At 50.3% G+C, this 13,226-nt stretch overlaps 1 protein-coding gene across 2 annotated transcripts in view; it reads right to left on the minus strand.

The window, feature by feature from the left end:
* Nucleotides 1-2,768: 2,768 nt before the first annotated feature.
* BPIFB1 (BPI fold containing family B member 1) overlaps nucleotides 2,769-13,226 on the minus strand; it is a 30,165-nt gene continuing 19,707 nt past the window's right edge. For both annotated transcript variants that reach the window (XM_084774652.1, XM_084774651.1), the window contains exons 7-16: nucleotides 12,991-13,054; nucleotides 11,177-11,262; nucleotides 10,006-10,185; nucleotides 9,644-9,697; nucleotides 9,105-9,263; nucleotides 8,291-8,358; nucleotides 6,988-7,033; nucleotides 5,990-6,053; nucleotides 5,126-5,202; nucleotides 2,769-3,135 (exon numbers count right to left, since the gene is read on the minus strand). In XM_084774652.1, coding sequence (XP_084630778.1) covers nucleotides 3,103-3,135; nucleotides 5,126-5,202; nucleotides 5,990-6,053; nucleotides 6,988-7,033; nucleotides 8,291-8,358; nucleotides 9,105-9,263; nucleotides 9,644-9,697; nucleotides 10,006-10,185; nucleotides 11,177-11,262; nucleotides 12,991-13,054 — 831 coding nt within the window. In that variant the 3' untranslated portion in view covers nucleotides 2,769-3,102. The remainder of the gene's footprint in view (nucleotides 3,136-5,125; nucleotides 5,203-5,989; nucleotides 6,054-6,987; nucleotides 7,034-8,290; nucleotides 8,359-9,104; nucleotides 9,264-9,643; nucleotides 9,698-10,005; nucleotides 10,186-11,176; nucleotides 11,263-12,990; nucleotides 13,055-13,226) is intronic.

The raw sequence follows: 13,226 nt of genomic DNA on the forward strand, positions 1-13,226 counted from the left end.
TTGGCACTAGCCATGGGCTTTTGGCCAAAACCGATAGAATCTGGCACTGAGGTGTGGGGCAGGGCATGCAGCAAGCTCAGAATGTGGCCAGTGGACCCCAAGGAGGAAGTGGGCTGGGCCTGTGCCCTTTCCCTTTGGTGCATCTTCAGCTTTTATGAGGGGTATAGAAGCTGCTAATGCCAAGATGTGACTGGCGTGGAGCCCAAGAGGGTGAGGATGTGGTGTGTATGTGTGTGTGTGTGTGTGTGTGTGTGTGTGTGTGTGTGTAGGTGAAGGGCAAAGCTGAAGCTGGCAGTGTCTGTGACCACCTTTGTCACTGTATTCCCATGCCTTTCCTGTGTATCTCACCTAGGCTCTCATCTCATTTCTGCCTAGATGTGGTCACCAGTGTTGCAGACAGGTCCTGGGACAGTTGCTTTGCCTGTGTAGGAGCTGAGTAATGGAGAGCAAGCCATGTGCATTTCCTTCTCGGCTCCATTCAGAATATGATAAACCTACCCATGGCTTTGGGGAGATGGTGAAGGTCACTGTGGCAACAACTGTGCAGATGTGAGCACAGAGCCTGGTGCACAGGAAGTGTTAATAAGATGTTAGGATCATTTGCATTCTGTACATAAGGAGCTGAGGCATGGAGGGGTAAAAGCCTCCGTCAGGATCAGGTAGCATGTCCAGGGAAATCTGGGACTTGATGCCAGGGCCCAGAAAGGGTCCAGAGATTTGGTGGTTCTGCCACAGCAGTTCCAGGCCAATGCTCTCTGGCACTAACCTGTGCAGAGGCCCTGTCTTGTGGGGACTCAGCACCCTTTGCTCTTGCATGCCTCTGGCTATGTGAACATGGCTCCCTCCTGCCCATAGCAGACAGGACTCTGGGCATGGGATGTCCTACAGAATTTTCTCCTTTACAACTTAGGGCACAGGAAGGGCAGGTGTTAGCTCCAATTTTCTTTTCTGTTTTTGTTTTGAACTTATTTTTTTGGAGGGGGGCGGGGATTATAATATCATTATATCATTTCTCCCTTTCCTTGCTCGCCTCTTCCTCTGTGAGTTCCAGTTTTCACTTGGGCATTCAGGGCTGACAGCTGTGGAAGATGGAACTCGGGGATACAGAAGATACCCAGGAAGTACAAGGCCGACCTTGGCTTAAGTTGTTCTGAAGTCTTCCTTCAGATAACAGCATAAACTGGCAGCAGGTACTCACAGGACTTGGTGAAATTTGTTGGAGGTTCTTTTTTTCAAAAAAAGATTATTTATTTTTATGTGTGTGTGTGTGTGTGTGTGTGTGTGTGTGCACGCGCTTACATGAGTTTATGTGCACCACATATGTGTATGTGCTTTGGCAGCCAGAGGGCACCAGGTTCTCTGGAACTGTAGGTATAGATGGTTCTGCGCTGCCTAATGTGGGTGCTGGGTCCTCTGCCAGAGCAGTAAGTACTCTTAGTCTCTGGTCCATTTCTCCAGCCCAAAGAGTGAGGTTTATTTTATTTTATTTTGTATGTGTATGGGTGTTTTGCATGTATTTATCTCCAGATACCATATGTGTGCTTGGTGCACACAGAGACCAGAAGACAGCACTGGATCCCTTGGCACTGGAGTTACAGCCCTGGGGACTGAACGCAAGTCCTCTTGAAGAGCAGCCAGTGCTCTTCACTGCTGAGCCCTCTCTCTGAGCTCAAGACTTGGGTTGATTTGAAACATGGTCTTGTGACGTAGCCAGCTAGGAATCCTCCTATCTCAGCCTTCTGAGGAGCTAGGATCATAGATGGGTGTCACGAAGGGACAACTATAAGACATCATGTGGAGTTTTCTCTTTGCTGTTCTTGAGAGTCAGACTGAAGAGGGAGTTTTGCTCTGTTGAGGAAGGATGCCCAGGCGCAGAGGCCTGCCAGTGGGGCCTCTAGAGCCTCCTGTCTCTGGGTCAGGGATGGCAGTCTCAGGGTCCTTTCAGGTGATGGCCAGCACAGAAACAGTGCCTTCTCTTTCCCTCAGAAGAGGATGGATGAGGAAGGAGCCTAGAAGAGCAGGCAGTGACATGCTGCTGGGTGCTAACCAGTGGTGGCGGTGACTTGTCAGAGCCCCAGTTTGTCGCCTAGGTGAGGATAGAGTGTTGCCCTCTACCCTGTGGGGGGACATAGGTGCTTGGTCATCCATAAAGTTCTCTAGTGTTACCCACATGGAGCAAATGGTCTTGGCTTGGGGGTCCCCAGCAGTAGGCTGATACCCAGATTTGAATGGAATGTGTCTAGGAATGGCTTGTGCAGCAGTGGGGAGTGGGGTGCTGCCAGCTTCTGTGGGTGTCCTGGGAGCCACAGGAGAGCTTGGGCCTCAGAGCTGTTCCTTGCCTGGTGAGTAAGGATCCTGGGTGTCTTCATCTGCTACCCTAAGAGGCCCCAGCCGATGATGGACCTGGGGAGCCTTGGTCATAGCTGTGTTAGGGGAGAGTCTTCATGCTTGACCACTCAAATCTGGTGATCATGTGGCTTTGAAGAAATGTGCTTTTGGGGACCAGGTGGCACTACATACCAGAGGTCCAGCAGAGATGGTGCTGTGACACTTTCCAGACACTACCTCCATCTTTCTGTAAGGACTCTTGTGTGACTAAGGGCTGGGTGTGGCCAAACAGAGACCTATTGTTTTGTCCCAGAACCTTGGAGCTTTAGAGAAGCCACAGAGACGATGGCTGTCATGCATGTCTGAGTAGGAAAGGCCTTGGTGATAAGGTGTTCCCTGAAGTCATGTGACAAGTGCCTGTGATGCCATGGTGCCACTGGCTGAGTGCCAACCACGTGTCTCATTTAATTTTCACCTCGGGTCTGCAAGATAAGAAGCATGACTCTCCCCACGTGACATATGACAGAGACTTGTGCAGGTTGGCTCAGAGGTGTCTGAACCTCACCCACGTGTCTCTGTCCATATCCCAGGCCTACCAGAGGCAGAAATGCCCAGGTCGGACAAAACTACCCTGACACAGGAGCCACTGGCAGGTGTGTTTATTGATTGCAGGGGAGAGTCTACGTAGCTGACTTCCACACTCCCAGCTGGGACCTGGCCTGTGCCGGCCAGCTGCTGTGCAGGTCTTCATCAGGAGGGAGGAGAGCCAGGGTGCTAGGAGGAGGCTGGAGTGAGCTTGAGGGTACCCTGGAATTGAAAAGGAATTAAACGTGTTAGTTTTTTTGTTTTTGTTTTTTGTTTTGCTTTGGTTTGGTTTCACTTGCTGCTTTTTTTTGGGAGGGGCGAGTATTATCCTTCTTTTGTCCTTCATGAAGGAAGCACTGGTGTTGGGGGGGGGGAACAGTCCTGAGTCTCTTAACACACTTGAGCAGAGCACATAACAGGGTCAGAAATGGAGGGTTTGTATGTGACGTAGTATATTCTAGCCCTCTGTGGCCCAGGGAAAGTATTTGTATGCAGTGGTTGGATTGTGTAGGAACTGTCCCCAAGCCCACAGTGGAACTCAAAGAAACAGAAATAAAGATCCTGGCTATCTCCAGAGGGGCTTGGACACCTGAGTTTGTCTTAAAAAAACCAAATCAAAACCAAACTAAGTGTAATGATAAAATTTACTCTGATCTACGCCCCAGGGTTGTATTCTGACCTCTCCATATCTCCCAGCAAAGTATAAGTGAAGAGTGAGCTCATGGTCCTTGTCACTTGTGTTCTACCATCTCCTGTCACATACTGGCTTTAACTCACATCTATTTTTTCAAATTCTCTTCCCACTAATTTAAATGTGTGATGTCGCCCAGCTATAGAATACAATCAACGCATTTCTGCCTACAGAGAAACCAAGACAGCAAAATAGGACATTTGGAAACGGGGGATGTGGGCTTAAATCTGTGGCTTCCTCCATAATTGAATGGCTCAGGAGCTCAGTGGTCCTAGTGGGCAGCTTGGAGGCAGATCGGGACACTTAAGAGTCATGGGTTTAGCCCACAGTGCCTGTGTAGAGCAGGGCTGACCCTCATCACAGAGCGATGGTGGGCAAGCTGTCTGTGGACTTTCTCGTCACTACAAGTCTGGTTAGCTTCCGTCGCTCGTAAGTGGATCGAAGTTCCAAGGAGCCACAGGCTTTCATCTGTTTTGTCCGTTGCTGTGGCCAGTGTTTGCACATAGTAGGTGTTTAATAAATGCTCACTAGCAAGCTGACTAAGATGGGTACTTCTTTGACTGGCTCATGCAGAAGTTGGGGGTGAAAGCAAGAGGTCACTGGGGCGGGTGTCAGATGCAAATCCTGACTCTGCCACCAGTAGGGTGTGTGGCTCCGGAAAAGAGCTTGCTGTCAAGTCTCAGTTCTCCCATCAGTCAAAGTTCAGACCAGGATCCACTCCTGAGGTGGATGTGAGGCTGACAGCACAGTCGGTGCTGACACTGGGTGTGAGGTGCCCGGCACCACTACTGCCCTTCCCTAGCAGAGGCCAGGGATGCTTACCAAGCATTTGTCAAACTTCTAGTGTTTGTCAGGCCTGTTACACTGGGGACAGCTGCACAGACACCTCAGCAGTAACTCTGGTCTGCTCAAGCCAAGGTCACTGAGCCACACGGGTGTGTGCATCACCTGAGGTCTACAGTCCTTGGGTGCTACCTCATATCCTACGCCTTCCCCCCATTATTCCTGGGACAGTAAACGTCTCAGGCTCAGGGCCTTTGGACTTGCCAGTGCTTTTCTTCTCCCTCTGTTCCCCACAGGGCTTACCATCTTGCCTTCTCAGGTGCCAGCACACATCACCTTTTCAGAGAGGCCTTCTCTGCCCACCCTCTCAAAACCAGCATCCCCTTTCCGCTGCCAGTTTCTCTTCTGAGCCTGCCTTCTTTTCCTTCCCAGGCCTTATTTCCATGGCATTGTTTATTAGCGCATATAGGTGTCTCTCTAGCTAGGATGTAGGCTCTTCCAGCAGGACAGTGTTTTCTGGTTCCGTGGCCTGAAGCATTAGGAGCCATCATGCTACACTGCTGAGAAATATTCCTGAACAAGCGAGTGAAGGGATGAACAATGACAAGTGGGGTGAGAAGGAGCGGTGACTTTCCACTTACGGTGGTGCCCACAGCCTGACAAGTGACCACAGGGTCACTTGTGACCACTTGGCTACCCCCAGCCCAGACAGCGCATTTAGTCCCACATGCCTCTCACCTTTCTCACGGACAACACAGCTTTCTCATACCCCAAGGCCTTCAGCACTGACACCGGCACTCCAGTTCTCAGTTTGCCTGAAATAACAAATGTGGTCAGAGCGTGGTGGGCCACTTCCGGCCTGGGTAGCCATGGGCGTGCTCGCAGTTCCTGGAGGCAAGCCTGGGGTCTGGCATGTAGGACCTGGTCTGTTTCCCTCTGCTTGCCTGTACTCTACGCCGGCATCCACCTAGCCCTGTCTGGCCCACAGTACATCTCACATCCTCCAACACTTGCTCAAGAGCAGTCATGGCTCCCGTCAACCATTGCAGAAGTTTCTCTACCCGAGATTCCTCACTCTAGTAAAGCAACATTAAAAAGGCGATGATGGCTCAGGTACCAGCTGTCTCCACTCCTCACACACGGTGACGCTGGCGCAGGACACCAGGTCACCCCACCTCTCACATACACCTCTGAGGAAAGTGCTCTTACGTACCCTTTTCACAGGGGGACAACTCATGGTTCAGGAGGATCAGGCAGCTTGTCCAAAGCCAGGCAGCCAGCAAGGGGGGGGGGGGTTAGGGACTTGGGCTCAGTCTGCCTAAGGCCTCTTGAGTGAGCTCTCACTGTCTGTTTGCACCTGGTTCCAGCTAGCCCTATGATCCGGTGTCTGACAGCTTATCCCTGCCTGCCTTAGACCTGGCATTAGTAAAGGACAATGCTGGACGGGGAGGCAGGAGAGGTCTTTTCAAGTTGGTGACCAGGAAGGCATCTGGGAGCAGGAAGAGTTTAAACTAGGCCTAGAGGCTGAGCGGGCCCCAGGTGAAGGCAGGAGGTACAGCAGCTTAGGAGAGGGCCTTGAGGGACGAGGGACACGGGACTCACCATTCTCATTGGGCAGCAATGTGGAGTCCAGGATCTTGGTCAGAGTGTCCTTCATGACTTCAGGCTGTGAGAGAGAGGAGAGCCATTAGCAGGCTGACTGCCTGGATCCCTGGGCCACTCCAGGTTCCCTGACTTGTCCCCCACGACAAGGGCAGCCAGCAGGTATGTTGGAATACCAGGTCTCCTGCTGGCTGGAGCTGCCAGGGTTGGACCAGATACACTGGGCAGTGTCCTTACTGCTCTGGAGTGTGGCTCACCGAAAATGCCCTACACTCAGGGACTTTGTCCCAGCTAGAAGCATCGTGAGAAGAGATACCAGATTGCCAGATTTTCACAAGCCTTCCAGTAAAATATCATTTTTCTAAACAAATATTTATAGAGACCAATGAAGGGTCAGGTGTGGTCATGAACACCTACAATCCCAGCAATCAGAAGGCAGAGACAGGAGGATTGTCACAAGTTTCAAAGCCAACTTGATGTACACAGTAGATTCCTGGCTAGCCCTAGCCAGAGCTTCATAGTGAGACCATGTCTTAAAAACAAACAAACAAGAAAACAAACAAACAAACAAACAAACAAACAAACAAGCGAACAAACCCACTACCTATAACAACTACAACAGCAGCAGCAGCAAAACCAAAGTAAGGCAAAACTTTAAAGCTGAAGACAAGAAGTCAGCTCAGTTGAGTTCTCTGGTTCAGGCTAGAGACTTGGGAAGCTGAGGCCCACAGGAGAGGGGCTGCGCAGGTCAGTGTAGGGGCTCTATCTTATAATAGGGAGTGGGTACAGATTTGTACATGGCTGCTGTTCTCACTTATATCTGCACACAGCAGGTTCTCAGGAGAAATGGGAGCCTGAAGGCTAGACTTTTGAGGAGACCGCCAGCCCACCCCAGGGACTCTTGTGATATCTCTCTCAAAGTAAATCCTGGTCAGTGGCTCATTTTAGGTTGGCCCTTTCAGGCCCCGGTGCCCTTGAGGTAATCTGTTAATACTTACATCGAACAGTTTAATGGCCGAGATCATCAGCTTGATGCGCTCAATTCTGCAACAGGAAGATGCCCATGAGAGTGGTCCCTTGGGGTTTCAGTCAATAACTGTTTACTGAGGGCCTGCTATGTGTAAGGCACAGGCAGGCTCTCATGAGACAATGGTGCAGTGGGGGAAAGTCCTTGCTTCATGGCATTCACATTCTAAGGGGATGGGCAGTGGCCAAAAAGACCACCCAGGAGTAAGGGAGGGTTGGTGCACTAGTTAGACCAAGTCCTTTCTGGGGAGGGGTCCCCTAATTCTCACTCAAGTACTCATGTAGAAATGCCAGTCCAGTTACAGGATTGTCTGGCTTTTCTGTTACCTTCCTACCTACTTATCTATCTATCTATCTATCTATCTATCTATCTATCTATCTATCTATCTATATCTACCTATCATTACCTATCTATCATCTGTTTATCATCTATCTATCTGTCTGTCTATCATCTATCTATATCTATCATTATCTATCTATCATCTGTTTATCTATCATCTATCTATCTATCATCTACCTATATCTATCTATCTATCTATCTATCTATCTATCTATCTATCTATCTATCATCTTTCTATTTATCATTTATCTATCTATTATCTATCTATCATCTTTCTATTTATCATCTATCTATCTATCTATTATCTTTCTATTTATCATTTATCTATCTATTATCTATCTATCTATCTATCTATCTATCTCTATCATCTTTCTATTTATCATCTATCTATCTATCTATCTATCTATCTATCATCTATCTATTTATCATCTTTCTATTTATCATCTATCTATCTATCTACCTATCTAGTCTAGTCTATCCTCTTCTACCTAGCTATCATCTCACCCTGTATGAGCTGATTAAAATGCTCCTTTGAGCCTAAGTGTATGTCACTGGAGCCTCTAGTTGGAGTCCCTGAACTCAGTCTGGGACAGAAGATGGTAGACCTTGCAGGGCTGGTCGTGGGATACAGAGGTCACTTTAGTGTTGGGCCCTAAGTGTTTTGTATCTGGGGCTGTCACTGCCTTTGTCCTGAAAAATCTCAGAATAGGCTGTTTGAAATATTGGGCAGTGCATGGCACCCAGCCCAGTGGTGGGATTGGCTTGCTCTGTGGCTCCTCTAGAGTCCCTCATTTTCCATGTGGAATTCAGCCCTTAAGGCAGAGCAGGCCTGGCAAGGCAGCCTTCTGTCTTCAGCCCTCTCTGGTGCCTCCTGCCGGCAGAGCACAGAAACCCACAGCCCCGGGCCGGCACTCAGCAGCACTTGACACATTTACCTGATGCTATTGAAGTTGAGCATAAGCCGGTCATCTTCTGTGAAAAACTGAGCTTCATAACTGGCTTCCTGCAAGAAGACAACCCATGGCCCCGTTTTTGAAGAGCATGCATATAGAGGGAGGGTTATACGGAAAAGATCGGGGGGTCAAGGTAATCTTGGCTGCTGGCTCTGTCACCTTGGAAAAAAGTTGGACCTCTCTGGGCCTCACTTTCCATGCCCTAGCCCCTGTTTCACAGGTGACAGTTCAGGCCTGAGGAATGACACTGCCAACACAGTCAACATGTACGGGCTGCTCACAGTTCAAGAGCTTTTCTTCAATAAGCCATCACCCCTCGAGGGGATCATGTCAGTGTCCTGGTGTTTTGCTGGAGGAGGTCAGCAGCTCTGGTCAGGTCTAAGCACTGGGGGTATGGTTACAAAGCTCAGAGGCTAACTCACTACTCAGAGCCTGCCCCTGAGTACACCCTCCTCCGGTCTTCTCTGCCCTCTAGAGTGCAAGTGGTTGCTCCCCTACTCTGACCGGCCCCTCCCTTCCTAGAGGAGCTCGGTCTCTCAACTGCTGAATGTTACCTGTTCCGTTTGGTAAATACTCCTAGCTGGAATACAGCTGCTTTGATGGGAGTTATGGCCCCTCTATCCCTAGGGGATGCTGGTGGTTAGTGACTGGCCCCAAAGGGCTTGACTCTTAGCCTGTCACTCGTCCTCCTTGTCCTGCTCCTGGGAGATATTCCAATTCATAACAATGGACAGGGAGACCCCCCCCCCCCCGCCCCGGCTCCATTTTGTCCCATGTCACAGACACTTGAACTCACAATGCCAAGGGAAAAGAAGGGCTTGACATCTGTATTGGTGGGGAACACTTCCACTACAATATTTTGAGCTGCCGTGGCACCATCCTCGTTCAGCACAATCTGGGGGCTGCTGTAAGTGAAGAGCTTCAACATCTGGGTGGGCCCCAGCTTGTTTGCTGCCTGGAAAGACATCAGACCCACACACCTGGTCACAGAACATAGGCCCTTGTGGCCTCTCGGTGTTTGTGTGTGTTCCAGCTTCCGCCCTCCCCAGTGCCCCTGTGCGGGATCCCACCTCCCTTCAGGGATGCTCTCTGTGTTCTTAGTTGTCTGGAGCAGGGGCTTAGAGTTGCTCTCATCACCCAGCGCCAGTCCAGCGTCACCCAGGTCATCATTCAGATTCAAGCTTCCCTGCCAGACTGAAGAAGTCTCTGGGTTTCCCGGGGGCCCGGCCTCCATGGTAGGAAAAAAGAGAGGAGCCCACATCTGCTCTCCACTCCAGAGGCCCATGGGCAGGGTCAGCAAGCACCCAGCAAGCTGCAGGCGGCAGATGGACCCACCTCTGCGTTGATCTCCTTGATGTCCCTCTGCAGCTGGCGGGCCACATCAGGGATCTGGAGCGAGGAGGAGGGACGTGAGTCAGCTGTACTAATCATGCTTCAGTAATAGGATCAGAGTATGTGTTGGCACCCAGACTTAGGAGAAACGAGGACCCTGATCAGTAAGTGATCTATGCCGTCGGGGTGCAGGAGCCATCCTTGGGTCTTAAGGGAAACTTTTGGCTCTAGCACTAAACATCAGAATTGGGGGCTCTCTGAAGGAGAGCAGAGCTGATCATTACTGGGAGTTCCCACCTCAGGCCTCCTTTCAGTGGGAAGATGCTGGCAGGGGTGAGCCATTCTCTGCCCACCATGGGGCTTACCACGAATTTGAGCAGGATCACAAGCTCCTCCTTGGGGACCAGGGTGGTCACAATGGCATTCACCAGGTCCTGCCTCATGACCAGGCTGAAAGGGGCCCCGTCTGGGGTGGTCTCCGTCATGGAAGCCACAGAGCTGTTGAGCCAGTTGGTCACCCTTGCCTGTGAGTCCAGAAGCTTGGCCTGAGCAAACACAGAGCAGGAGGTGGTTTGAGGACTTCGATACTCCATCATATCCTGTAATCACCTGGAAGGAAACTGTGCTAAGGATGGGTGGGTGGGAGGAGGTGTCTCCCAAAGTTCCCACGATGGAAACCTCATCCAAGTGCAACAGGGTTGAGAGGTGGCTCCTTCAAGAGGTGGCTGGGTGATCAATAGTTAGTGCTGTTACGGGAGTGGCCGAGCTACTGCAGGTGGGAATAGGCTATTATGTATGTCAGCTCAACTTCTGGTTGCCCTTGTTCTCACCCTCCCCCACAGGGACCGTGTTCTGGCAACACAAAATAGACTAAGACACATACCATTCTGTTTGCTTCCCATCTTTGCACCTGTGTTAGGAAGCTTAGACTGATGAAGGCAATGGCTTTATCAGGCACCAAACAGATTTCCCTTTTGAGTACCTTAGATCACCTCTTCCCTCCCTCCCTCCCTCCCTCCCTCCCTCCCTCCCTCCCTCCCTCCCTCCCTTTGGTTACAAGCTAGGCATGGGTTAGCATGCACCCACAATCCTAGGTGCTCTGGAGATAGAGCAAGAGGATCATTTGAGCAGAGCTGGACAAATCTGGGCAGCATAGGAAATACCATCTCTTTAAGCTTGAGGCAGAGGGACAGAGGGAAGGATGGAAAAAGAAACCTGCCCAGAGCCACATGGCCAAGGAGTCTTGGATCCTGCAAAGTTAGGGCTGTATGACACTTGAGGATGCCTCTGTCCTGAGCTCATGTTGCAATGCCACCAGAAGTTTGGGGTTTGGCAGGAGCTTACTTGAGAGAAAGACCCAGGCACCCATGACCACACAAGGGTCAAGGTCCTAGGTCAGGACTCCAGGGCAACATGAAGTTCTATCTGCTGGCTTTCACAGGATGCTTAGCGTATGACATCATCAGCCACATGGGTAGTCACAGAAGATCAGCTGTTCTCTAATGTCCCTAGTTTGCACTGAGGTCTGGAACTCACCTGCAGGTTGAGCTGGATATTACTGTCCTGGATAGCAGGAGACAGAAGGTCAAACTCCAGGGCTCCTGGGCTGAGGGCAGTGGGTGCTGCTCAGGGCAAGAAGAAAGTCTGTGAGGGGGGAGGGTGAGGTTGAGGGGGGGCTAGTTTTCTACTGCTTCCAGCTAGGGACCTGCCACAATCAGGAAAAATGATGCTGTTGGTGGTAACCATGGTAATCATTTCAGGGACCATTCCAAACACCAGCACAGAGCTAGACTTGTGTGCATCATCCCTATGCCAAATATGAAATGCTGTTTATAATCTGTGCCTCCTCCACCTCACTGTAGCCCACTTCTCAAGGCAGGTGGGGTCTGGGCATTGAACTCAGCTGTGCAACCATTAGTTCATCCATCATCTGTGTTTGCCTTGGTTTTCCCCACTTGATGGACAGGTGGTAGAGACACCCCATCTTTCCAGCTGTTGGGTGGGAATGAGAGTGCATGGGCCTGTCCCTACCCTGCGTCAGTCTCCATCACTGGGATCACAGCAGCTAGGTAGACTTGGGAACTCCATGTCATTAGTATCTTTTAGCACCCGCCTATACTGCCCCCCCCCCCCCCCCCGCTAATTGGAGCAGGAAGAATGAGGTTCCAGCCTTCCCTACCATGTATCTCCTCTGTGAGTTCAGAGGTGGCATAAACCATGTGCCTCGGTTTCCCCATATGTGCAGTTGGGCAGTTGAGACACTGAGGAAGTGAGATGGTGCATGTAAGATGCCTTGCCCTAGATTTAGTCCTCAGGTGCACTAGGGGCTTAGTGATTTGTTCTGTTCTCCTTGTCCTGCTCTGGCTACCCTTTGATGTGCCTCTTCAGATCCTAAATCAGCACATGGTAGGGTTTTTTCCCTCCCTTGTTGATTCCTACTCTGAGAGGGTTGAGCAGGGCCAATCCCAAGGTTGAGCACAGAAGCCTATATCTTCGTTACTCTCTGGGAGTGAGAAATTACATCCATTCTGTGCACACAGCTCACCTCTGCTCCTGTTCCCTCCTCTCAATATCACATAGTAGTCAGAGTACCATCCATCTGTCCATCCATCCATCCATCCATCCATCCATCCATCTATCCATCCATCCAACCATCCATCCATCCATCCTTCCATCTGTCCATTCATCCTTCCATCCATTCATCCTTCCATCCATCCATCTATCCATCCATCCATCCATCTATCCATCCGTCCATCAGCCTGTCCGTCCGTCCATCCATCCGTCCAGCATGCAATGCATTTATTTTAAGGCAACTCTCTCTCAAGCAGAGTATCTCCTATATGCTCAGAACTTTCCTGTAACCTTTAAGTGCTGACTTCAATCCTTCGAGGGTGGGAGGTAGAAAGCCTTATTTTATGGATGAGGAAACTGAGGTCAAGGAGGGTAGAATGATTCCCCCAAAGTCAAGGATCAAGTCACCAGCAGACTGACCTTTAACTAGGCTCTACCTGGGTATCTGAGACCCATGTAGAACAGTGGTTCTCAACCTGTGGGTCATGACCCCTTTCACAGGGGTTGCCTAACACCATCGGAAAACATAGAAATTTACTTTATAATTCATAACAGTAGCAAAATAGCAGTTATGAAGTAGCAATGAAAATAAGTTTGTGTTGAATAACAACCAAAAAGAAAAGGCTGAAAACTATTGTCTTGCACACAGCAGGTACTCATTAAGTTGAAGTTGCAATGTCTGGGCAGGGATTAGCAGGTGCCAGTTCACCTGTGTGCCTGACAGGGCAGTCTCCCCTGGGTAAAGGCAGAGCCTGCAGTCAAGACAACAGAGCGCCTACCTGTTGCCAGCTTCAAGAAGTCTTCGTACATGTCATCGAAGGCTCCCTGGATCACAGGGCACAGCTGCAGTAGCACAAATACAGGGCCATTGGTGAATAGCCAGCCCCTAGCCCACAGCTTCCTGGACCTGGTCTCCCACATCTCTACTCTCACTGCAGTGCCCAACTGGTCACACGCTCATCTGTAGACTAGAGGACTCAGCTTTGTCCATCTCTGTCCCTCCTTGCTGTCTAGA

Source organism: Acomys minous (assembly GCF_964271855.1).
Source record: "Acomys minous genome assembly, chromosome: 3".
Lineage (NCBI taxonomy): Eukaryota > Metazoa > Chordata > Mammalia > Rodentia > Muridae > Acomys > Acomys minous.